The sequence below is a fragment of the Babylonia areolata genome, chromosome 8, assembly GCF_041734735.1.
Source record: "Babylonia areolata isolate BAREFJ2019XMU chromosome 8, ASM4173473v1, whole genome shotgun sequence".
Lineage (NCBI taxonomy): Eukaryota > Metazoa > Mollusca > Gastropoda > Neogastropoda > Buccinidae > Babylonia > Babylonia areolata.
This window is the reverse complement of record NC_134883.1, coordinates 50,534,044-50,562,041: the sequence shown is the minus strand read 5'-3', so window position 1 is coordinate 50,562,041 and position 27,998 is coordinate 50,534,044. Positions and strand designations below refer to the sequence as shown.

The 27,998-nt window shown below is 42.8% G+C and overlaps 1 protein-coding gene across 2 annotated transcripts; it reads right to left on the bottom strand.

The window, feature by feature from the left end:
- Nucleotides 1-925: 925 nt before the first annotated feature.
- Nucleotides 926-27,998, bottom strand: LOC143284925 (twinfilin-2-A-like). Of its 2 annotated transcripts, XM_076592069.1 has the most exons (11): nucleotides 27,860-27,998; nucleotides 26,324-26,401; nucleotides 24,934-24,984; nucleotides 22,921-23,048; nucleotides 20,272-20,328; nucleotides 18,075-18,170; nucleotides 14,552-14,656; nucleotides 13,304-13,429; nucleotides 11,461-11,611; nucleotides 5,306-5,427; nucleotides 926-3,452 (listed from the first exon to the last, which is right to left on the bottom strand). In XM_076592069.1, exons 1-11 carry the CDS (start codon nucleotides 27,882-27,884, stop codon nucleotides 3,309-3,311), a joined length of 1,083 nt encoding a protein of 360 aa, XP_076448184.1. In that variant the 5' UTR covers nucleotides 27,885-27,998; the 3' UTR covers nucleotides 926-3,308. The 2 variants fall into 2 exon arrangements, with proteins under 2 accessions (XP_076448184.1, XP_076448185.1); XM_076592070.1 differs by lacking the exon at nucleotides 20,272-20,328.

The window sequence follows — 27,998 nt, the reverse complement described above, 5'->3', positions numbered from 1 at the left end:
TTGGTGAATTCATTGTGCGTTTGCTGTGTGATGAAGGAGGTTTTAAGACCAAAGGCACCGGAAACGGCATTCTAAAGCAATTTAGAATACTAACAGTGTATCTTATCCCCATGACATTCAGAAAGTTGAGGGCAGAAACATCAGGTGCCTGTGCCAGCCTTCAATAAGTCACGCACTCTCTCCTGTATTGGACGTCCAGAGAAAATCAGTGCTTGTGATGGTGAATCATGATAATGGTGTTCTTTTAGGCAATCAATTTTCCTTTTTTGTGTTAAACAAAAAACAAAAAAAACAAGCAAAAAACCCCCCAAAAAACCACCCACAAAAACACACACACACAAACTTTGCCATCTTTATGCCAAGCTTCTACAAAGTTGTAGGCTAACGTTCAGTGTGATGTACTCGTTTTGTGCATACTCAGGAGCACTCTTCATCATGCTCACGATATATTCTGAAAGCAATAAACGAAAAAAACAAAAATGGTGCATTGATGCAGGGCATAAAAGATAATATATGCATCCGTGCAAATGAATACAGAAATTACTGTTTTAATGTATTCATTATGCTTAATGGTATTCAGAAAAAAAGATTATCAATGAGATCTAGGTTTGGGAACCTTGTGTGTGTGTGAGCATGAGAGAGGGTGGGAGAGAGAATGTGTGAGAGAGAGAGAGAGAGAGAGGAGAGAGAGAGGAGAGAGAGAGAGACAGAGAGTGTATGTATATATGTTTGCAAGCATGAACACATTAGCATTTTATGTCTTCAACCAAACATTAGTTATCCATTAACATTAAACCTAAAATAAAACAACAACAATAAAATCTGCATGACACATACATGCAAACTGTAACCCTTTCTGTAACTGTAACCGTGAACGGTTCAAACTTCCATGTTGACAAAATGCCAACCTCTGAGACGCAGTCCAGATGATCACAAGTTGAATTTAATGTCAACTCACAGACAAGCAAACACATTCCCATCCCTACGTTCCCCGTGTACCAGAACAACTTTACACATAACACAAGACTGGTCAGGGGGAATGTACACACACATCAGTCTGCCCAATGTCAACAAAACACAGATAGCATCAACAACAAAACACCCCATGTTTCCACTGTAACTACACCTCTCCCTCCATTTCTCAAACCACAAAATGATACCTCATACACCACACAGCAGAACCGTTTGGCAAGAAAATCTGTAACATACCCTAAATGCCTGTGATGAGAACTGAGTGAATTCCTAAACGCTTGTGATGAGAAGTAAGTGAATTTATACCCACTGTGTTCAGGGCTGGGCACTGGAATGGGGGGCCCAATCTTTCACTGTTTTAGCCTTCCCCAACCCAAGTCAGGTAAGCATTCACACCTGAGTGGAGTGAGAAAAATCAGAGTAAAGCGTCTCTCCCCGAGGACACAACACCTTGCTGAAACAGGGGTCATCAAAACTCATCTCTGGCAAAACACTGGACCCACAGTCACTTCAACATCTAACTGATTCTGCCTCCAATGAGAGTGAACACAACACCACGGAGACCGTCTCATTGTTCCCAAGCTCAGGATATGCAATTTTGTCTAAACACACGTAACAGAACCCACAGCAACAAAAGGGTTGCCCCTGGCCAAATTGTGTTGAAAAACCCACTCTGACCGGGCCTTGAAGACTGATTACCAGTAAACACTGGAACAGACGTCCAATACCTAACTGATTCTGTCTCCATGACAACCAACACAATATCACAGTAGACAGCCTCATTGTTGCCAGGTTCAAGGCATGCCATTTTGTCTAAGTGCTGTCCATGGCAAAATTCTGCGGGCAGAAAAAAAAAATCCCACAAAAGTGGCTCTGCACTGTAGCAATGCACTCTCCAGAATTTCACACAGAAAAATCTGTTGTGACAAAGAATATTGCAATGCAATATAACACAATCAAAAACAGATGGTTGATCTCTTGCAAACTGCTCTCATTCTGATATACCAACTATCCAGCTGATGATTTAACTCATTCACAATACTGCAGCTGACAATATATATACATGTCAGTCAACATCAAGCTGTGACCATCATCGTTTCAGCTGACACACACAGAGCCACTGTTCCCCTTATCATAAAAACCACCTTCAAACCTTTTCCATGCACAAGTCAGATCTTCAAACAGTCCCTATGCCCATAACTGTGGATAATTTCTCCGACAATAACTGCTGTGTCCATTGTATAAGCTGTCACACACAGAACCGCTATTTCCCTGAAAAGAACACCTTTCAACTTTTCCATGCACAAGTCAGACCTGCAAGTACACAGTATCTTTGCTCATTACTATGGATTGTTAACTGCATCTGGTTAATAACTTCTGGGCATCAACAGCTGTCAGCCAGAACTTCAGGTCTGCTTTTAATCTCAAGACGACGAGTTCAAGGGAAGTGCCAGATGCTTATGACACAACCCCTGCACTAACATATAAATACCCATCTGATGTTATCATGAAGTTAAATGATAAATCTGCATATATCAATAGATATAAATATAGATGTGCTACTCAAACTTAAAAGTTAAAAACTTAGTTGTGGCAACCCAAAACTGTGATAAAACTATTTATTTACATGTAAAAACAAATCCCAAAATCAGTCATCTGAAAATATTACAGTTCCAGTGAAACAAGACTTCTCAGTGATCCCTCGTCTCCTGACGATTAGCAGCGGTTATCAGAACACAGGAACTGATCACAGATACAGTCATCTGACACTGTCCACAAATTGCTAGCAGTACAGACACCTCCAGAATGGATTTTTTAAGTAGTATATTACAAAACAAAGCAAACATCACAAATCTGTTTCATCATCCAAACGCATTGGTCCCACGGCAAGATCTCACGTCCACAACAAAATCAATACTTGCACTAACGTCCAAAAATGAATCAAATAATTTGAAACTAAGAGATACATGCAAGTTTGTTCTGACCAAAAAGCTACCTTTTCCAAAAAAATGATTGTATGTTCAATTTTGAAATCAAAAGACGATAATTTCCACACTCATCCAAAGGTTAAGAGGTTTGCCTTCAACGGCAGAAGTTGAAGCAGACAGTATGAATGAAAACCTGTAGCTGGAAATAAGGAAGAGTCTACACATTAAGGCAAGAACTCACACGTCACTCCCAATTCAACAAAAGCCTGGAATGCACAGACTTACCAACTTGCAAACATAAACAAATCTTTTTATTCTGGCAGAAAAGATGCTGTCATCGGAAATGATACAAACGTACACATACTTTAAAGTAGTAACACTTCAGACTGTTTGCGAGAGCTGTCGTCATTACGTGGGCTTCGTCATGCGTTTGGGTCCCCTGCCCGCCGGTCCCTTGGGTTTGGCGAAGGCCTGTCGCGCCACGTTGACCTTGGGGTGCACCTCGTCGTAGATGTACTCCTCTGTCAGCTCTGAGGGATCGTCAATCTCCAGCTGTGGGACAACACACAGTCAAGTCAAGTCAACTTTATCGTCTCATTCTACTCCAGGTACCAGTTAACTCGTACCATGATTACTTCCCCTGTACACCTGGTACTAGTATCCCTGTCCCATTACACTGTTGGTACAGGTTGTGTTCTAAACTGAACCGTTTATGGAATCCAGACGCAGGAAAACGAAGCTTTGTTTGACTGATTAAATCAACAATGCTCCATTTTTTAAAAGGAAATTTTCTATCTAAAATTACGTCTAAATAACATACTTACCGTGACCCGACTAGTGCAGACTCCGGCGGGGGTCTGACATTCCTGTCCTGTGCAAACTACTATCCGCCTATGCGGAGAAAACGAAACTACGGCCGATAACCTCCCGGAAGTAGGTAACCTCCCCTTTGTCCCACTGGCTAGCGCCCTCTTTTTCCGGCAGCCATCATGATTCCTGTTCCTGTGCTCTTCATATGGCTAAGTTTTTTCGTATTTTCTGCCTGTCTGTCGATTCTCTGGCGTTCTTGTTTGTTGCCAAATTATGTCTCCAACCAGGTCACATAATTATGTAGCTCGATTGGGGAATCGTGCTAAAATTAAGGCGCGATTCTCCTGGCCCTCTCAACAACGCCAACCCGCTGCCTCCTCCACTTCCTCCGGTCAACTCCAGACCTCCGCCACCTCCTACACCTCCTCTGGTGACTTCTAGAGGTTTGTTGCCACACACTCAGGTCAGTGCTGCCTTTAATGTCACTTTTATCGATCCGCGAACGCACTCGACGCGATCCGCGTTTTCTCGGCCCTGCCAGTCGGCAGTGTACGAGTCGACCTCCTCTATCTCTTTACCCATACCCACAGTTGCACCAATGGAATGTGCCACAATCCCTTTGGGGAAACAACACCAACAAAAAAAAAAAAAAAAAGGCAGCTTGTTTTGGATCCGCACATTAGATTGGGTTTTAGTGAACAAGCCTACTTTTTACTGCAGTGGTCCCATGTAGTGCTGGTTCAGGGGGACTGTAGCAGGCATGTAGATGTGGGGAACAATCAGTCAAGTAAAAAATTACTGAAGATCAGACTGGATTATGCAAAGGCAGAAATAATGATAATAATAATAATGGATACTTATATAGCACACTATCCAGAAATCTGCTCTAGGTGCTTTACAAAAACGCCTTTTGTTAACATAAAACATTATATCTATGTTACATACACAAACCAAAATGTGACTACACACACACACACACACACGCACACACATGCACGCACGCACGCACGCACACACACACACACACACACACTGCATACATACATTTTAACATACATGTGTATCTAACAGCTATCCTAACACATACGCACACACAGGCAGGCACAAACTTACATAAACACACGCACACACAATACACATTCATATACATGTATGTAGTTATGTACACATACATATGTATACACACATAGTCAAGCACAGTCAAATACCACTGGATAAATCTTTAACATGTGCACCCTTTACGAAAAACGCCTCCAAACACCAGAGGAAATTCTACCACACCTTCACAGACCTCAAGAAAGTGTTTGACAAGCAAAAGAGTCTGGCAAGAGGCAGTATGGGCCATGATGAAAGAAAATTAACACTGGGAAAAGGCTTATCAACACCACCCAGCAACTACACTCTATAGCAACCAGTGTGGTACTCATACAGTGTGCTGGTGGAGAGTGCTTCCTTACTTCAGCTGGTGTCTGTCAAGGCTGCCGTCTACCTGACAGCAAACATCAGAGCTTACAGCAACAAGCCCAAAAGTGTTAATGGGAATATAGTCATTGTCATCATCACTGTCAGAAGGTTTATATACCAGTTCACAGCACCTTCTTAGCCAGCGGAATGCCGATGTCTTTCTCGATGTAGTCAACCAGAGGAGATTTGCAGCTGGAAAACAGCATTCTTTCCTTGATGGAGCACTTGTAGCCAGGCATGGAGTATATAAACACTGCAACACACACACCATGGAGCACTTGTAGCCAGGCATGGAGTATATAAACACTGCAACACACACACCATGGAGCACTTGTACCAGGCATGGGTATATAAACACTGCAGTCACACACATGATGCAGACTGTAGCAGGCATGAGGTGGAAAATACACAGAAAAATACACACCAGATGGATTAGCAAGGCAATAAGTATATAAAAGGGCAAACACACATCCAGGAGATTGCTCTAGCAGACAAGAAGTTTGTAACATCAAAACATTATATCTATGTGTACATTGTACACAAACCAGATGTGACTAAACACTGCAACACACACACCATGGAGCACTTGTAGCCAGGACATGAATATATAAACACTGCAACACACACATGATGGAGCACTTGTAGCCAGACATGGAGTATATAAACACTGCAACACACACACCATGGAGCACTTGTAGCCAGACATGGAGTATATAAACACTGCAACACACACATGATGGAGCACTTGTAGCCAGACATGGAATATATAAACACTGCAACACACACACCATGGAGCACTTGTAGCCAGACATGGAGTATATAAACACTGCAACACACACACCATGGAGCACTTGTAGCCAGGCATGGAGTATATAAACACTGCAACACACACATGATGGAGCACTTGTAGCCAGGCATGGAGTATATAAACACTGCAACACACACACCATGGAGCACTTGTAGCCAGGCATGGAGTATATAAACACTGCAACACACACACCATGGAGCACTTGTAGCCAGACATGGAGTATATAAACACTGCAACACCACACACAATGGAGCACTTGTAGCCAGGCATGGAATATATAAACACTGCAAACCCACACACCATGGAGCACTTGTAGCCAGACATGTTGTAGCCAGGCATGGAGTATATAAACACTGCAACACACACACCATGGAGCACTTGTAGCCAGGCATGGAGTATATAAACACTGCAACACACACACCATGGAGCACTTGTAGCCAGACATGGAGTATATAAACACTGCAACACACACATGATGGAGCACTTGTAGCCAGACATGGAGTATATAAACACTGCAACACACACACCATGGAGCACTTGTAGCCAGGCATGGAGTATATAAACACTGCAACACACACACCATGGAGCACTTGTAGCCAGGCATGGAGTATATAAACACTGCAACACACACACCATGGAGCACTTGTAGCCAGACATGGAGTATATAAACACTGCAACACACACATGATGGAGCACTTGTAGCCAGGCATGGAGTATATAAACACTGCAACACACACACCATGGAGCACTTGTAGCCAGACATGGAGTATATAAACACTGCAACACACACACCATGGAGCACTTGTAGCCAGGCATGGAGTATATAAACACTGCAACACACACATGATGGAGCACTTGTAGCCAGACATGGAGTATATAAACACTGCAACACACACACCATGGAGCACTTGTAGCCAGGCATGGAGTATATAAACACTGCAACACACACACCATGGAGCACTTGTAGCCAGACATGGAGTATATAAACACTGCAACACACACACCATGGAGCACTTGTAGCCAGGCATGGAGTATATAAACACTGCAACACACACACCATGGAGCACTTGTAGCCAGACATGGAGTATATAAACACTGCAACACACACACCATGGAGCACTTGTAGCCAGACATGGAGTATATAAACACTGCAACACACACACCATGGAGCACTTGTAGCCAGACATGGAGTATATAAACACTGCAACACACACACCATGGAGCACTTGTAGCCAGGCATGGAGTATATAAACACTGCAACACACACACCATGGAGCACTTGTAGCCAGACATGGAGTATATAAACACTGCAACACACACACATGATGGAGCACTTGTAGCCAGACATGGAGTATATAAACACTGCAACACACACACCATGGAGCACTTGTAGCCAGACATGGAGTATATAAACACTGCAACACACACACCATGGAGCACTTGTAGCCAGGCATGGAGTATATAAACACTGCAACACACACACGATGGAGCACTTGTAGCCAGGCATGGAGTATATAAACACTGCAACACACACACCATGGAGCACTTGTAGCCAGGCATGGAGTATATAAACACTGCAACACACACACCATGGAGCACTTGTAGCCAGACATGGAGTATATAAACACTGCAACACACACAATGGAGCACTTGTAGCCAGGCATGGAGTATATAAACACTGCAACACACACACCATGGAGCACTTGTAGCCAGACATGAAGTATATAAACACTGCAACACACACACCATGGAGCACTTGTAGCCAGGCATGAAGTATATAAACACTGCAACACACACACACATGATGGAGCACTTGTAGCCAGACATGGAGTATATAAACACTGCAACACACACATGATGGAGCACTTGTAGCCAGGCATGGAGTATATAAACACTGCAACACACACACCATGGAGCACTTGTAGCCAGACATGGAGTATATAAACACTGCAACACACACACCATGGAGCACTTGTAGCCAGACATGGAGTATATAAACACTGCAACACACACACCATGGAGCACTTGTAGCCAGACATGGAGTATATAAACACTGCAACACACACACCATGGAGCACTTGTAGCCAGACATGGAGTATATAAACACTGCAACACACACACCATGGAGCACTTGTAGCCAGACATGGAGTATATAAACACTGCAACACACACACCATGGAGCACTTGTAGCCAGACATGGAGTATATAAACACTGCAACACACACACCATGGAGCACTTGTAGCCAGACATGGAGTATATAAACACTGCAACACACACACCATGGAGCACTTGTAGCCAGACATGGAGTATATAAACACTGCAACACACACACACCATGGAGCACTTGTAGCCAGACATGGAGTATATAAACACTGCAACACACACACCATGGAGCACTTGTAGCCAGACATGGAGTATATAAACACTGCAACACACACACCATGGAGCACTTGTAGCCAGGCATGGAGTATATAAACACTGCAACACACACACCATGGAGCACTTGTAGCCAGGCATGGAGTATATAAACACTGCAACACACACACATGATGGAGCACTTGTAGCCAGACATGGAGTATATAAACACTGCAACACACACACCATGGAGCACTTGTAGCCAGACATGGAGTATATAAACACTGCAACACACACATGAAGGAGCACTTGTAGCCAGACATGGAGTATATAAACACTGCAACACACACACCATGGAGCACTTGTAGCCAGGCATGGAGTATATAAACACTGCAACACACACAATGGAGCACTTGTAGCCAGGCATGGAGTATATAAACACTGCAACACACACACCATGGAGCACTTGTAGCCAGGCATGGAGTATATAAACACTGCAACACACACACCATGGAGCACTTGTAGCCAGACATGGAGTATATAAACACTGCAACACACACACACCATGGAGCACTTGTAGCCAGACATGGAGTATATAAACACTGCAACACACACACATGATGGAGCACTTGTAGCCAGGCATGGAGTATATAAACACTGCAACACACACATGATGGAGCACTTGTAGCCAGACATGGAGTATATAAACACTGCAACACACACAATGGAGCACTTGTAGCCAGGCATGGAGTATATAAACACTGCAACACACACATGATGGAGCACTTGTAGCCAGGCATGGAGTATATAAACACTGCAACACACACACCATGGAGCACTTGTAGCCAGGCATGGAGTATATAAACACTGCAACACACACACATGATGGAGCACTTGTAGCCAGACATGGAGTATATAAACACTGCAACACACACACATGATGGAGCACTTGTAGCCAGGCATGGAGTATATAAACACTGCAACACACACACCATGGAGCACTTGTAGCCAGACATGGAGTATATAAACACTGCAACACACACACCATGGAGCACTTGTAGCCAGGCATGGAGTATATAAACACTGCAACACACACACCATGGAGCACTTGTAGCCAGGACATGGAGTATATAAACACTGCAACACACACACACCATGGAGCACTTGTAGCCAGGCATGAAGTATATAAACACTGCAACACACACACCATGGAGCACTTGTAGCCAGACATGGAGTATATAAACACTGCAACACACACACCATGGAGCACTTGTAGCCAGGCATGGAGTATATAAACACTGCAACACACACACCATGGAGCACTTGTAGCCAGGCATGGAGTATATAAACACTGCAACACACACACCATGGAGCACTTGTAGCCAGACATGGAGTATATAAACACTGCAACACACACACCAAAAAGGGTCGCTGAAACAGCAATTCATTTTCTTCTGTTAATGACACAATATACACCATTCTGAGAGCGTTTCAGTTTCAGTTTTTCAGGGAGGCATCACTGCATTTGGACAAACCCATATACACCACACCACATCTGCTAGGCAGATGCCTAACAAGCAGCATAATCAGTGAACTAGTCAGGCCTTCAAAAGGCAGATGCCTAACAAGCAGCATAATCAGTGAACTAGTCAGGCCTTCAGTGCATGCCTTTACATCTCTGTACCGATCAGAGTGAATCACTTCTACAGAATGTTGCCAGAAAACAATACTTTGGTTGCCATGGCTTCTTTTTCAGCGTGCTAGTAGTGTGCTGCAAACAGGACCTCAGTTTATCATCTCATCCGAATGACACGACGCTCAGCTTCATCTTCCAGTCTCCTTCTTCTTCTTCCTCGTTCGTGGGCTGCAACTCCCACGTTCACTCGTATATACACGAGTGGGCTTTTACGTGTATGACCGTTTTTACCCCGCCATGTAGGCAGCCATATTCCGCTTTCGGGGGTCATTTTCCAGTCAAATTTGGAAGAAAAGCCATGACCAGGATTGGAACCCAGACCCTGAAGGACTCTGTACTGGCAGGTCGGCACCTGAACCTTCCTGCTGCATTCCTCGATAGTGAGGTGGTGCCGTAACTCATTTAACCCTATGCCCCAGCATAACAACACACACCACACCACACTACAATGCGGTGCACTGAACGACAGCTCTCAGTGCAGTCACGCTCGTGCGCAAGGCAGAACCAGAAGAAGCGTCAGCAATACGCTACACTACACATTACACAACAATACAACACACTACATAACAATACTCAACTCTCAGCAATACACTACACTACACAACACTACAACACACTACATAACAATACTCAACTCTCAGCAAAACACTACACAACACAACACTACAACACACCACATAACAATACTCAACTCTCAGCAAAACACTACACAACACAACACTACAACACACTACATAACAATACTCAACTCTCAGCAATACACTACACAACACAACACTACAACACACCACATAACAATACTCAACTCTCAGCAATACACTACACAACACAACACTACAACACACCACATAACAATACTCAACTCTCAGCAATACACTACACAACACAACACTACAACACACCACATAACAATACTCAACTCTCAGCAATACACTACACAACACTACAACACACCACATAACAATACTCAACTCTATCCAGCACTTAACTAAACTACACAACACTGACCGGCGCTCTCAGTATGGTCTCCCTCACGCATAAGGCGTAACCAGAAGAAGTGTCAGCAATACACTATACAATAATACACTGCATAACACAACAATACACTACACACCACAACACTACACTCCACAACACTACACACCACTACACTCCACAGCACTACACACCACAACACTCCACACCACTACACACCACAACACTCCACAACACTACACACCACAACACTACACACCACAACACACCACAACACTACACAACACTCCACACCACAACACTCCACAACACTACACACCACAACACTACACACCACAACACACCACAACACTACACACCACAACACTACACTCCACAACACTACACACCACTACACTCCACAACACTACACTACACTACACAACACTCCACTATGATACATTCCACTGACCGGCGCTCTCCGTGTAGTCGCCCTCGTGCGTGTGGCGGAACCAGAAGAGATGGTAGCGGGCCGAGTCAGTGGGCACCTCACCGGCCAGCCTCCCCACCTCTGTGTCCCCGGACCTGGCCAGGTTCACCACCTCCCCCTCCAGGTCTAGAGTCTGCACACAGTGATATCATAGAGTCTGCACACAGTGATATCATACAGTCTGCACACAGTGATATCATACAGTCTGCACACAGTGATATCATACAGTCTGCACACAGTGATCATACAGTCTGCACACAGTGATATCATACAGTCTGCACACAGTGATATCATACAGTCTGCACACAGTGATCATAGAGTCTGCACACAGTGATATCATACAGTCTGCACACAGTGATATCATACAGTCTGCACACAGTGATATCATACAGTCTGCACACAGTGATATCATACAGTCTGCACACAGTGATATCATACAGTCTGCACACAGTGATATCATACAGACTGCACACAGTGATATCATACAGTCTGCACACAGTGATATCATACAGTCTGCACACAGTGATATCATACAGTCTGCACACAGTGATCATAGAGTCTGCACACAGTGATATCATACAGTCTGCACACAGTGATATCATACAGTCTGCACACAGTGATATCATACAGTCTGCACACAGTGATATCTTACAGTCTGCACACAGTGATATCATACAGTCTGCACACAGTGATATCATACAGTCTGCACACAGTGATATCATACAGTCTGCACACAGTGATATCATACAGTCTGCACACAGTGATATCATAGAGTCTGCACACAGTGATATCATCAGTCTGCACACAGTGATCATAGAGTCTGCACACAGTGATATCATACAGTCTGCACACAGTGATATCATACAGTCTGCACACAGTGATATCATACAGTCTGCACACAGTGATATCATACAGTCTGCACACAGTGATCACAGAGTCTGCACACAGTGATATCGCAGAGTCTGCACACAGTGATATCATACAGTCTGCACACAGTGATATCATACAGTCTGCACACAGTGATATCATACAGTCTGCACACAGTGATATCATAGAGTCTGCACACAGTGATATCATAGAGTCTGCACACAGTGATATCATACAGTCTGCACACAGTGATATCATACAGTCTGCACACAGTGATATCATACAGTCTGCACACAGTGATCATAGAGTCTGCACACAGTGATCATAGAGTCTGCACACAGTGATATCATCAGTCTGCACACAGTGATCATAGAGTCTGCACACAGTGATATCATACAGTCTGCACACAGTGATATCATACAGTCTGCACACAGTGATATCATACAGTCTGCACACAGTGATATCATACAGTCTGCACACAGTGATATCATACAGTCTGCACACAGTGATATCGCCAGCATTCGGTAATGTAGCATCAGCACACAGTGATATCCTTTGCTGTTTGACAGCTTTGCGAATCTCTTCCTTGGAAAGGCATATCGCATTCCATCATAGGTCACTGTCAGCTGGCTGGAGCTCTGGTGGTTCCTGTCGGGCTGGTCTGCTCAGCGTTTCCTCAAAATGCTCCAACCATCTCTTCCTCTGCCCCTCTTTGGTTTCTAAATGAATAATCTTACCAGACTCGGTCATTCTGTATCATCAATTACTGTACATAAAAACTGGAAAATTAATAAGGAATCACACAAAACAGAAGACCTGGATCTAGTAACATCGCAGTCAAATATTCCTGACTGTCACTGTGATATAAGTGCTGCGGACTGTCTCAATGATAACATCACCGTCTTGTGAGTTTATTCACAAAAGAGGGAGAAGACAAGGAAAGCAAAGCCACAATCACCAACTGGATGTAGGTCATCTCCTTCCTCTGGAAGCGAAGCAACTCTTCATGCGCTTCACTGGACAAAGGGAAGGCAACTCCTTGCATGGTCTGTGCTCGCGTGTCCACATGGATGTGTGTGTTGACCTGAAAACAACAATGACAGGGATGGAAACATGACTGACTCATGAAAGACCAATGAAAAAAAGTTGACAGTGAAACGCAAAAAAAAGAGGCTTAAATACCCCTCCCTTTCTTCACAAAAACTTAAAAGAGAAAAAAAGAAAGAAGCCCTGCACAAAACACAGAGGACAGACATTTCCAGTCTTATGAGCCAAACAACATAACCATGTTTACACAAAATTATATCTTTCATGCACACAGTGATTACCTCACCATATGATTAATCTACAAAAAAAAAAAAGTATACTATTTCATATACTTACCTGTGCCAAGATGTCAGCTGCTGACAAGATACACTGAGCCTCTTGCAATAGATGTTTAAGATCAATACGCTGCGAACATGACCCACTACCGTGTGGAGTGGTGATGCAGTGCTGTGCAGAATCAAGTAATGTAAAGTAACATAATGCACTGTGCCCAGTATGATGTAATGAAGTGCAGCCAGCTGTCATACTATACCGTGTGTTGGAAAGACTAACAAAATACTGTGTTACAGTATAATATATATGTTTTTTTTTTATTTATTATAATCTTAAACGCACACCCCACCTCCTTAGCACAGGAGGCAGTGTCTTCACAAGCAACACCAGTAAAGAAAAAAATAGCAACAAGATTTAAAAGCACATTTCCATAACCTCTCTCTTATTTCATTTACTGGTGTCCACATCAATCACTGTCAACACACACAGAGGTCCAGAAACATGGACACTTTGGCATAACCAAGCACACACCCTGGGAATACTGACACTGAACACAACAACAACAACAACAAGACCAAACTGATGTTGTAAGCACACACCCAGGGATACAGATACTGACAACAACAACAACAACAACAACAACAAGACCAAACTGATGTTGTAAGCACACACCCAGGGATACAGATACTGACAACAACAACAACAACAATAACAACAACAAGAAGACCAAACTGATTTGTTGTAAGCACACACCCAGGGATACAGATACTTACAACAACAACAACAACAACAACAACAAGACCAAACTGATGTTGTAAGCACACCCCCAGGGGATACAGATACTGACAACAACAACAACAACAACAAAAGACCAAACTGCCCTCACTTCATTCTGCTTGATGATCTGCAGTTCTTCCTCCGCCATCGTCAGAGGCGCCGGAGCATGCTGAGCCGTCATGTGTTTGAGGTAACCAGCGTAACTAACGTCGTCCTGTCACACACACACACACCATCAGCCGTCATGTGTTTGAGGTAACCAGCGTAACTAACGTCGTCCTGTCACACACACACACACCGTCAGCCGTCATGTGTTTGAGGTAACCAGCGTAACTAACGTCGTCCTGTCACACACACACACACCATCAGCCGTCATGTGTTTGAGGTAACCAGTGTAACTAACGTCGTCCTGTCACACACACACACACCATCAGCCGTCATGTGTTTGAGGTAACCAGCGTAACTAACGTCGTCCTGTCACACACACACACACACACACCATCACACACACCATCAGCCGTCATGTGTTTGAGGTAACCAGCGTAACTAACGTCGTCCTGTCACACACACACACCATCACACACACCATCAGCCGTCATGTGCTTGAGGTAACCAGCGTAACTAACGTCGTCCTGTCACACACACACACACCATCACACACACCATCATGCTTGTGAAACCACATTACACAATGAACATAATAACCTCAAGAGGATCGCCCCCTCCCCCCAATTTAACATACATACTGGGGTCTGACCCCTGTCCTGTGCAAAATACAACTCAGCTCAGGGGAGAGAAATTCAAAGTAGTTTCAGCTGGTGACCTCCCTTCTACACACACTTATGCAGCCCCGTCTCACACTTCATTTTTTGTAACGTTCAATGGAAAACACGTTAAAAAAAAAAAAATCTTAATTCTTTTATGATTACTTTCTTTAAGAAGGAAACAATATGAAGTTATGCATTTCCAACAATGGCAAAATACAAGAGACAAACAAACATACACACACTCTCTCTCTCTCTCTCTCTCACACATACATACTGAAATCCACCTAATCTGCATCAAATTCATTAAAAAAAAACAAACAAATGCATAAAAAAACCCGACCACACTACAGTGTAAAGTGATTCATTTTGCTTCTCTGGAGATGCTGTGTTTCTTCCTACAGTTCTGCCATCAGCATTCACATCAGCAAAAAACAAAAACAAACCCAAACTCCCCCACCCCCATGCCCCCACAAAAAAACCACATGCACACAAATGTGACTATCACAACAACACAGACAGACAGACAAACAGGAACAGTCCATCACACATGTAGTGACGTCAACCAGACTCTGTTCAAAGGAAGGAAGGCAAACAGGCAAACAGTCCATCACACATGTAGTGACGTCAACCAGGCTCTGTTCAAAGGAAGGAAGGCAAACAGGAACAGTCCATCACACATGTAGTGACGTCAACCAGACTCTGTTCAAAGGAAGAAGGCAAACAGTCCATCACACATGTAGTGAAGTCCACCAGACTCTGTTCAAAGGAAAGAAGGCAAACAGTCCATCACACATGTAGTGACGTCAACCAGACTCTGTTCAAAGGAAAGAAGGCAAACAGTCCATCACACATGTAGTGACGTCAACCAGGTTCTGTTCAAAGGAAGGAAGGCAAACAGGCACACAGTCCATCACACATGTAGTGAAGTCCACCAGGCTCTGTTCAAAGGAAGGAAGGCAAACAGGAACAGTCCATCACACATGTAGTGAAGTCAACCAGACTCTGTTCAAAGGAAGGAAGGCAAACAGTCCATCACACATGTAGTGAAGTCCACCAGACTCTGTTCAAAGGAAGGAAGGCAAACAGTCCATCACACATGTAGTGAAGTCAACCAGGCTCTGTTCAAAGGAAGGAAGGCAAACAGGAACAGTCCATCACACATGTAGTGACGTCAACCAGGCTCTGTTCAAAGGAAGGAAGGCAAACAGGAACAGTCCATCACACATGTAGTGAAGTCACCAGGTTCTGTTCAAAGGAAGGAAGGCAAACAGGAACAGTCCATCACACATGTAGTGAAGTCCACCAGGCTCTGTTCAAAGGAAGGAAGGCAAACAGGAACAGTCCATCACACATGTAGTGAAGTCCACCAGACTCTGTTCAAAGGAAGGAAGGAAACTGCATGGCTATACTTGCACTGAACTCTCCTATCACAGCATGGCAGAAACAAGGAGATCAGTACGTATGTTGTGACGCTGACCGGGAAGGAAACTGCTGCATGGCTATACTTGTACTGAACTCTCCTATCACAGCATGGCAGAAACAAGGAGATCAGTACGTATGTTGTGACGCTGACCGGGAAGGAAACCGCTGCATGGCTATACTTGTACTGAACTCTCCTATCACAGCATGGCAGAAACAAGATCAGTACGTATGTTGTGTCGTTGACTGGGAAGGAAACCGCTGCATGGCTATACTTGTACTGAACTCTCCTATCACAGCGTGGCAGAAACAAGATCAGTACGTATGTTGTGACGTTGACCGGGAAGGAAACTGCATGGCTATACTTGTACTGAACTCTCCTATCACAGCGTGGCAGAAACAAGGAGATCAGTACGTATGTTGTGTCGCTGACCGGGAAGGAAACCGCTGCATGGCTATACTTGCACTGAACTCTCCTATCACAGCATGGCAGAAACAAGGAGATCAGTACGTATGTTGTGACGCTGACCGGGAAGGAAACCGCTGCATGGCTATACTTGTACTGAACTCTCCTATCACAGCATGGCAGAAACAAGGAGATCAGTACGTATGTTGTGACGCTGACCGGGAAGGAAACTGCATGGCTATACTTGTACTGAACTCTCCTATCACAGCATGGCAGAAACAAGATCAGTACATATGTTGTGTCGCTGACTGGGAAGGAAACGCTGCATGGCTATACTTGTACTGAACTCTCCTATCACAGCATGGCAGAAACAAGGAGATCGGTACGTATGTTGTGACGCTGACCGGGAAGGAAACCGCTGCACTGTGCACAACAGAAACAAGAACTGATCCCTGCTAATGCTTGAAGCCGAACAGGCTGCTACGTGCCGAGCTGCATGCGCTTGCTGCAAATTGTCTGGCGTAACTCTGTGGGCAGGGTCTGAGTTTTGCAGGCAAGCCCAAGACCTCAGCCCGGAACAGTTCACTTGGCGTCAGCCAATAGGTCGTTAAACTCCATCCCCTCTCTGGAAAAGTTTGGAATTGCTCATTTTTGCGTCTGAAGTCTACAATGAAAAATTCATATATTAAATTTCTGTTTATTTGTTCCATTTTGTCACATTTACAATGACCTTCGTAACCTTGCCCATCAGGACTAAATCGATTCCTAATTAATTCAACATCAGACTTGTGGGGTGGAAAAAGAGGGCGCTAGCCAGGGGGGCACAGGGGAGGTTACCTACTTCCAGGAGGTTATCGGCCGTAGCTACTTTCGTTTTCTCCGCATTGGCGGATAGTAGTTTGCACAGGACAGGAATGTCAGACCCCTGCCGGAGTCTGCACTAGTGGGTCACGGTTAAGTATGTGTAATTAAATGTATCTTTTACCTGTTAGGGACTGAGGTTTGGGTTAACGACACATGTATACAAAAAAACAACGTACCCTGACTGTTCCAAACAACTCCTCTTTCACCTGTCCCCCTCCAAACTCCGACTTCAGCGTGGCTCGGGTTGCCGCATACAGCATCTTGTTTCGCACCTGAGTCACACACAATGCTGTTCTGAGGCAAGCTTTCAGCAGAAAACAGGCTTCAAATGATGTGCTGATTGAAACATAAAAGGGAAACAACAAAGGGAAATCAAACAATTTGTTAAATGGTACATGGTGTGGCATTTTCTTTCTTTCTTTGTTGAATATTTCATTGTCTACTTGTCAAAGAAAAAAATAAAAAAATAAAATGTTGATTATAAAAAAAACCCCACAAAAACATTAAAAACATTTTTCTTTTAAACCCAGGTCTTTTTAAGCTGTACAACTTCTTCCTCAGATGAAAATATGTTTTAAATGATGAGCAAAGTTGAAACGTCTTTTTAAATAGTACATTTACTTCCCTCGATTTTTTTGGGGGGGGGGGGGGGTGTCAAAATGCAAGTCAACAATGATTACTAGCAAAAAACAAAAACAAAAAAAACACAACTGTTTCCTGCATGACAAACACAATAATATGACTGATTTCCAGCATGCATGCACATGCACGTGCACACACATACACGTTAAGACACACACTCGCAGAGTCACACATTTGAACAAACGCATACGAAGTGTGCGATTCGAGGCAAAGTGGGAGTGACTGACAGACACACATATCACACGATTTAGCATACACAACAGCAAGGAAAACCCAGACGTGTGTCAACAATTGCTAACACTTAAGTGCACAGTGACTGCCCATTGCTGCTAAAAACTACACAGATGAAGAAGTGTCAATAAAGGTACTTTCTCTCTTGTTCTTCTCTTTTCTTTCTTTCTTATATTCATGGCCAATGAAGAAAGCCATAATGTACAGCACTTTTTTTTTTTTTTTTAAATGAAGAGAATAAAAGAATGAAAAGAAAAAGTTCTCTGTGGACTTGTTTGCAACTGAGGCAGCAAAAAACCACACCAAAAACCCCCCAACAAACATCATCCCCCTTGCTGCCCCTCCCTCCGCTAACTCCAGGAATGATCCCCACCGGGTCTTCAAGGAGTGAAAACGATACTGTCAAAGAAAATGGCTTAAGTTAACGCAAAAGAAAAAACAAAACAAAAAAAGGAAGGAAAAGTTTTGAAAAAAGAAAACCTGAAGGTAATCCAGAAACAGTGAGGACCAAGCTGAGAAAGAGAAGCAAGAAACAAGGCAAAGATTTTCTTTTTCATCGAAAAGGAGATAGGAAGACAGTAACGAGAGAGGGAAAGACAGTGTGTGGTGGTGTGATTGTCAGAGTCTCAGTACCTTACCGCAAAACAGGGATCAAAGGACTGTAACCCTTACCACCTTCTGCTTAAACATTATGAGTTAACTCTTGTGTTTGCACATGACATGTATCCATCGTCCATTTATGAAGTTGTCAACGTACACAAAAATTACAGTGGCAATGAGCTGGAGATACATGAACTCCACAACACACAAATATCTACATCTGACTGCATGACTTGAATGTTTCTACTGAAAGTTTATCATGGCAGCCTCTTGTCCACTGTATCCTCCTTTTGATTGTGCATCAGAAGGTAGAGCCATCAGACTGAAGAAGTGGATCATGAGACTAAAATAAAACCTGTTCCTAGCCAACAACGTCCACAACGATCAAAGCAGGAAAGCCACTTACACTGACATTACGCTGGTGACAAACTGAACGATATCGCCGAGTCACTGCCAAGCGATCAGATCATGCCAGGTGAAGCAGAAACACAAACTGTGTGAAGCCGTAACAAATCATTTCAGCCCACAAGCAAATTTTGATTTCCAGAGATTCACATTCAGAAAACTCGGGCAGACAAGAGACAGTGATGATTTCCAGAATCACCTCAGACAACATGCAGAAACGTGCAAAAAAAACTTGCAAGATTCTGATGCAGAAATCAAATCACACCTTATTACAGGCAATCAATCACGCCGAGTCAGAGAGAAAGGACTCAGCAATCCAAACCTTATATTTGCTGATCCCCTCAAATATGCACGCACTGTTCAGCGAACGATAGCAGCACGGAAAAGCCATGCAAGCAGAAATATCAGTTCAGCATCTCAAGTTCAAGTCACAGAAGGACAGACTGACTTGAAACCAACACCACTTTTCAGAAACTTGCCACCATTCTCACTCACAGAAGGGTTGCAACTGGGGGGGTTCTTGGCCTCACCAAGGTGCTCAGCACTACCGTCCTGCTTCCAGAAAACAATGCTTAGACACTGTGGTAAATTGTCACACTTTGCATCAACGTGTACATCAACACCACAATCAAGCCCATCCGGCCATCGGCATCAAGGCGAAATCAAAGCGATCAGCCACACAGCCAACCAAGCAGCACACAAACACCAAACACCTGCGACAAATGCTGATCCTACTGGTCCCATGAAAAATGCTGGTCCACGCTGATTAAACCAACCAGCCACACAGCCAACCAAGCAGCACACAAACACCTGTGACAAATGCTGATCCTACTGGTCCCATGAAAAATGCTGGTCCACGCTGATTAAACCAAGCAACCACACTGCCAAAGAAGTCTGATGACTCTGTGCTGAAATAACTTAAATAAAAGAAAAAAAGTGTGTCACACATCCAGTCACGTATTTGTTAAAACTTTGAAAATTTATCAGACAAAAAGTTTCAATGTATCTGTTTGCTGACTGTAAATTTTGAATTATTCATTCACAGAAGGGATGGATGTACTGCTGTGACTGTCAGTCTCAGTATCCTACCGCCAGACAGTGATCGAAGGAACATAACCCTTTTGATCTTCTGCTTACATACTGTTAGAGTTAGCTCCCATGTCTGCACACAAAGTATCCACTATCCATTCATCAAATTATCAACGTACATAAACATTACACAGCTGATGCAAGGTACATGGGAAACGTGAAGATGGATGAGATGATAAACCAAGGTCTCGTGTGTAGTGTGTACTTAGCGCACGTAAAAGAACACACGACAGCAAAGAGGGCTGTTCCTGGTAAAATTTCATGGTAAACTCCACTCCAAGCGTGCATGTGTGCAAATGTGTGTGTGGGTGTGTGGATGTGGGTAGTAGGGTGGGTGCATGGATGTGTGTGCATATGCGTGTGTCTGTATTAGTGTGTGTGTATGCGCATGTGTGGCTGAAGCCTGACGGAATGATGCAGGAAACCAAATGATGAACGCCTAAAGGCATACTCCCAGACAGCTCTAGCCAGGAAGGCAGTCTGCACAAGGGGCTCCTGTTTGTAAAACACTCAGAGTCTGGCCTATCATGACTGAGGACAAGCACCATAGAGGTATCCACAACAATCATTAAAACAATACAAAAACAACAAGAGAGGCAAGGCCTTCAAGACTCACTTGTGATAAATTAAGTCCCCTAGCATTAATTACAGAGTAATTTCCCTTTTTTACTATCTGCACCAAAACGTTTGCAAAATATAAAAAAATTCCATGCTTAGCAAAAGAAGTTCCTGTTTGAACAAAAAATGATAATAATGACTCCTCTTGTTGTTGTGTCAGAATAAGAGGTCAAAGTGCCAAGTTTAGAGAATATAAAAAATATAAATATAACAGTAAATGCAGTTTGCATATAATTAGGCTTCTTTTTTTTAATTTTTTTGTGCCCATCCCAGAGGTGCAATATTGTTTTAAACAAGATGACTGGAAAGAACTGAATTTTTCCTATTTTTATGCCAAATTTGGTGTCAACTGACAAAGTATTTGCAGAGAAAATGTCAATGTTAGCGTTTACCACGGACACACAGACACACAGACGGACACACACACACACACACACACACACAGACAACCGAACACCGGGTTAAAACATAGACTCACTTTGTTTACACAAGTGAGTCAAAAAAGACATACAAGTATCCCAAGAAACAAAGACGCTGTCATTGGAGGAAGGTGGCAGAATGCCTACAATGCTTATCTGCCAATACAGTGTACTTGAGAGTCAGGGTTTGAACCCCAGTCTCACCCTTTCTCCCAAGTTTGACGGGAAAATCAGACGGGTGCAACAGCCGAATGGTTAAAGCGTTGGACTTTCAATCTAAGGGTCCCAGGTTCGAATCACGGTGACGGCGCCTGGTGGGTAAAGGGTGGAGATTTTTCCCGATCTCCCAGGTCAACATATGTGCAGACCTGCTAGTGCCTGAACCCCCTTCGTGTGTATACGCAAGCAGAAGATCAAATACACACGTTAAAGATCCTGTAATCCATGTCAGCGTTCGGTGGGTTATGGAAACAAGAACATACCCAGCATGCACACCCCCGAAAACGGAGTATGGCTGCCTACATGGCGGGGTAAAAACGGTCATACACGTAAAAGCCCACTCGTGTGCATACGAGTGAAGACAGAAGAAGAAGAAGAAGACTGGAAAATGAAACTGAGCGCCGAGTCCACCAAGGCCCTGTGTGCAGCACGCACACGGCGCTCAGAAAGAGAACCAACGGCAAAGTGAACTTTGTCCTGTGGCAAAGTTAGGAGGAAAGAAATCCACTCTGACAGGTAACACAAACACACATGCATGTGTTCAAGGCCTGACTAAGGCACTGGGCCATCCTGCTGTCCAGGCATCTGCCCAGCAGATGTGGTGTAGCTGACATGGATTTGTCTGAATGCAGTGACGTCTCCTTGAGGAACCGACACTGAAGCCGAGACAGGGTGTGGAGACCCAAATCAAATCAAATTACGGTGCTTAGAGCCTCGCCCACCTTGTGTGGAGACCCCCCCCCCCCCACAAATGGCGTGCATACTTTTAGCATGTAACCACACACACACACACACAGACCTGTGCGAAGTCTGGGGACCAGAAGATGAAGAGCCACTCGTATCCCATGTTGTTCTTGCTGTCATAGCGAAACAGGATGTAGCATGGCACCTTGTCCTCCAGTGCCGCCAACACCATTTGTTCATAATGTGCGCACAGTTAAAGAAATCATAGCATTTGTTCACAATATGTGCATGGGTAAGGAGGGCACATACCCCCCAAATTCTGAGTCCTCCTATTGCTTTGATCATGTGTGCACAAATAAAGAAATCAGATAAAAAAAAAACTGATTCCACAAATGCTGTTATTCCCATTTGTTAACAATATGTGCAAGGTTAAAGAAATCGTATCATCCCCCAGAAATTCTGATCTGCCTTTTTTTTTTTTTTAATGCTGAGTTCTGTGTCATGTCTCTGTTACCTGCTGCATTCTGAACGCCAGAAGAAAGTTTAGGGATTCTGATAAAGCACAAACATGCGTCACTGACACTTCACACAATGGAAAGAACACACTGCATCATCACAGAGTGGGGTCCACGGGGTGTGCTAAACATTTCTGAAACAAAGACCTAAAAGGAGTGAAAATCCTGTATGAAAGCTTCAGTCTGATGTAAGGATCGTCTGCTATGAAACTGCTTTCAGACGGGTGCAATAGCCAAGTGGTTAAAGCATTGGACTGTCAATCTGAGGGTCCCGGGTTCGAATCACGGTGACGGCGCCTGGTGGGTGAAGGGTGGAGATTTTTCCCAATCTCCCAGGTCAACATATGTGCAGACCTGCTTGTGCCTGAACCCCCTCCATGTGTATATGCAAGCAGAAGATCAAATACGCATGTTAAAGATCCTATAATCCATGTCAGCGTTTGGTGGGTTATGGAAACAAGAACATACCCAGCATGCACACCCCCGAAAACGGAGTATGGCTGCCTACATGGCAGGGTAAAAACGGTCATACACGTAAAAGTCCGTTCGTGTGCATGCCAGTGAACGTGGGAGTTGCAGCCCACGAACGCAGAAGAAGAAGAAGAAGAAATTGTTTTCCTTTTCTCACCTTGATCATGTCTTGAAGGTATGCCTGCCTCAGAATATGGGCAGCAGTGCAGATATCTTATAATCTATTGTCTGGGACACCTGGATTATGGGCGCAATAGCCGAATGGTTAAAGCGTTGGACTTTCAATCTAAGGGTCCCAGGTTCGAACCTCGGTGACGGAGCCTGGTGTGTAAAGGGTGGAGATTTTTCCGATCTCCCAGGTCAACATATGTGCAGACCTGCTAGTGCCTGAACCTCCTTCATGTGTATACACACACAGAATATCAAATACGCACATCAAAGATCCTGTAATCCATGTCAGCGTTTGGTGGGTTATGGAAACAAGAATATACCCAGCATGCACACCCCCGAAAATGGAGAATGGCCGCCTACATGGCAGGGTAAATAAACCAAACGGTCATTCACCTATAATGTTACATACCTGTCTGAGTGTGTATGTGTGTGCGCCTGAAATCTACTTGAATAACACAGGAAATGAATGATGAGCGCCCAATGGCAGCCGTCAGTCAGCTCTACCCAGGTAGGCAGCCTGTTGTGCAAATGACCCTGTGTTTGTAGAGCGCTTAGAGTTTGGTCTCCGAGCGAGAATAGGTGCTGTATAAGTATACATATCAATCAATCAATCACTCAAAAGAAGCCCTGAAACCCCCAAGATTTACTTATCAGAGCCCCTGACATCTACAGAATGTGTCTATTCTGATCTAATCAACTGGAAGAGAACATTCTTTGAGATCACTGGACATACAAATCAGTCTTATTTTCATGTATTCACAGAGACGCAGGCTCTTGAACTTGCTAGCCAGTACTGTGCTCATTGTAAACTTTCCCTGGCTTGTATATCATCAACAATATTGCTGTATTCTAAAACAATATTCAAAATATTTATCCGTAAAGAAAGAACTCAAGTAGTAGCAATAAATACTGTTATAAACACTGCTACAAGAAAAACACACGCACCAAAACAGTCAATTATAAAAGGATATCTTCTTCAAAGGACCCATTTGCTTTTACACTGTCTGCAAGGACCAGCTTCTCTGAAAACCAGACAATTTATTTGCATCATTCAGTCAAGGTCATACAGTTAAAGTTAATAATAACACCAACAAAGTCAGAAGTTTAATAAAGCCACCTGATAACTTACCAGGTGATGTCACCAGTGTTTTACGAAAAATTTTGATCATTTTCATTGTTGTTCAAAATAATCTAATTTGCATTTCTCAGATGTACCTATACATTGGTCTATTTTCCACCTTAAAAAAAAATCAAATCTGACAGAGAACATTAAAATGTCCTAAAAACAAAATCATATTTGTATAACACTTAACACAATACTTACTTCTTAAAAGATTCATCTATCTATCTATCTATACATATAATATACACACATACATACATATACCATCATGCAAATAAAAAAATAACAATCCTTTACTCAATAGGCATAGATGGAAAATTACAAAGAAACAAACAAATGAGCTGAAAACAAGAACAAACAAAAAAACACTCAAAAACCTGTCACTTTGGATTAATAAATTAAGAACAGCTTTTGTGTATGAAGTTGGTTTTCTTCTTGATCTTCATTTTGAATGCACTTTACTGTCATATGAACTTGGTTCCTCATTTTGTAATGCTAGCTGTGAAAGACACTTTATGTTTCCATAGAACTATTTTTATGAATAAAATTGTTCTTGCAAATTTATGTGTTCAGTTATATGATTTGATGGGGGGGAAAGCATACAGTATCAAGGCTAAGTAAAAGAAATTGAAGGCAGAGAGAGAGAGAGAGAGAGAGACAGAGACAGAGAGAGAGAGAGAGAGGTGGTTTATTCATTATTGGCCTAGATATTCCACAAAGTAGAATGTGAACAGATAAACAAAAACTGCATTACTGTTCCTCAGTTATCAACAGGGAAACAAAAAAATTCAAAACCAACAGCAATGGAAATAAGGAAGTCACAATTTCCTGATATTTAAAGGCTTTATAAAAATCAATACAGATTCCGTGCACCATGTGATGTGAACTGAGTGCTCTAGAGAGAGAGAGAGAGAGAGAGAGAGAGAGTGTACAAGGGAGGGCTGTGTCACTCTTTGTGTGTGGTCTGCAAATGTGTGTGCATGTGTGTGTGACAGTATGTTGTATCACAGTGTGTGTGTGTGTGTGTATGTGTGTGTGTGTGTGTGCGCGCGTGCGTGCATGCATGTGTGTGTGTGCATTTGTGTAAGCGCATGGAAGTGCACATGTGAAATTGTTTTTCTATTTGCTTATGAAATCCCAAAGTACTGGAAAATAAATAAGCATACACATCTCTATGCTCACGACCTGTTTGTAAGTTTTATTATTCATCTGTAGAAAAACACATTTCAGTTACTCACCCTCTTGAATAACTACTTTAATCATCCTCCAAGATCCATCCTTTGCTGTACCAAAGAATGCTTTCAGATCATCAGTTGCTGAAAACAATAATAATAATAATAATATATATATATATATATATACATATAAAGAAGAAGCAATCTTTATCACATCTATAAAAAAAAAAGTAATAAAAAAAGAGAAAAAAAAGTATGTTTGCACTGACAAACATCTGAACTGAAAACAGTGAAATGAAATTAATCTGACCTTTTTAAAAACAAAATTTTACTTTCAATAAATCAGCATAAGAAGGGTAAATAATGCTGCAACTCTCTTTCAGTTTCGTGTCAGCATTAAGTGCCATTGTAAAACTGGACAGTTCATGAGATAATTTGCAAACTGGGTCAATTTTTCTATAGAAAAAGATTTTATTTTCTAAAAATTCAAGACCAAAATAACAGCTATTTCTGTAAAATAGATTAAGGCCTGTTTTGGGTTTTTTTTTTTTTTTTTTTTTTTTTTTTTTTTTTTTCAATATACATGTGTTTAAGAACTAGTTTAGAATACTAAAACATGTCTAAATACAAGAGATAAAATCTATCTAAAAAGAAATAAACAGACTTGAGAGACAGGCAGAAAGAGAGAGAGAGAGAGAGAGAGAGAGAGAGAGAGAGAGAGAGAGAGAGAGAGAGAATCATATGTTAAAGAAAAATAAAGAATTTCTATCTTATACTTTTTCAGCACTACACAAATACATCTACATAAGAAATATGTAGTGTAGATCTATATAAAAAAATGCGATCACAGAATAAATAAATGATAAATCACATTCATGCATGTATATCATACACAAACAAAAAATTTATGTCACAAGTGCACAAAAGTAAACAAGTATCCAGAGCATATTTTGACATGAGCTCATTTACCCGTCCTATTACATTTGGACGTCATATGCATGTTTCATGAGTTAGCACTACTACTGCTCACCACTTAACTAATATATCCAAAAAAAAAGTGTGCATGTGTGTGTGTGTGTGTGTGTGTGTGTGTGTGTGTACATATGAACAGGTGTGCACACATGTGTTGTATACATATTTATGTGCTTCTGTCTTCCCAGAAAGAATCAACCCCTTTCAGTATGCACAGACTGTGCATTTCATATGTCTGTACGTAATCTTTGCTCTGGATGTGTAACGCACATCAACCTCTAATTCTTGTGTGCTTAGATGTTCAATGATGGCATCTCTGTACTAAACATGTTTGTGCTCATGTTGTATTATGATGATACATGCACATGCATGGGTAAAAGTATGAGAACACCCACTCACTCTGCGTGTGTGTGTGTGTGTGTGTGTGTGTGTGTGTGTGTGTGTGTGTGTGCGTGTTGTATTTGATAGTGTGGGTGTGTTTTCGGGTATCTGTTCAATCTTTCATGTTCAAAAGACACGAGGAAGCGGAAAACATGCCAGACTTGAAAGTTTGCGTGCGTTTTGAATAAAAATACAATAAATGAATCTTGGTCTAGGAACAGACGGACATCAAATCAACACACTTACGTGCAATTCCGGTTTGATGAGACATTTTGCCGCAACTGACACAGGTGAATGATTCAGAGTTGCCAGCGGGAAGAGGAAGTAACTGTCAGAGTGTACGCCCTCTTCGCCACAGGTGAACACAGCCTTTTCATTGGTTGCT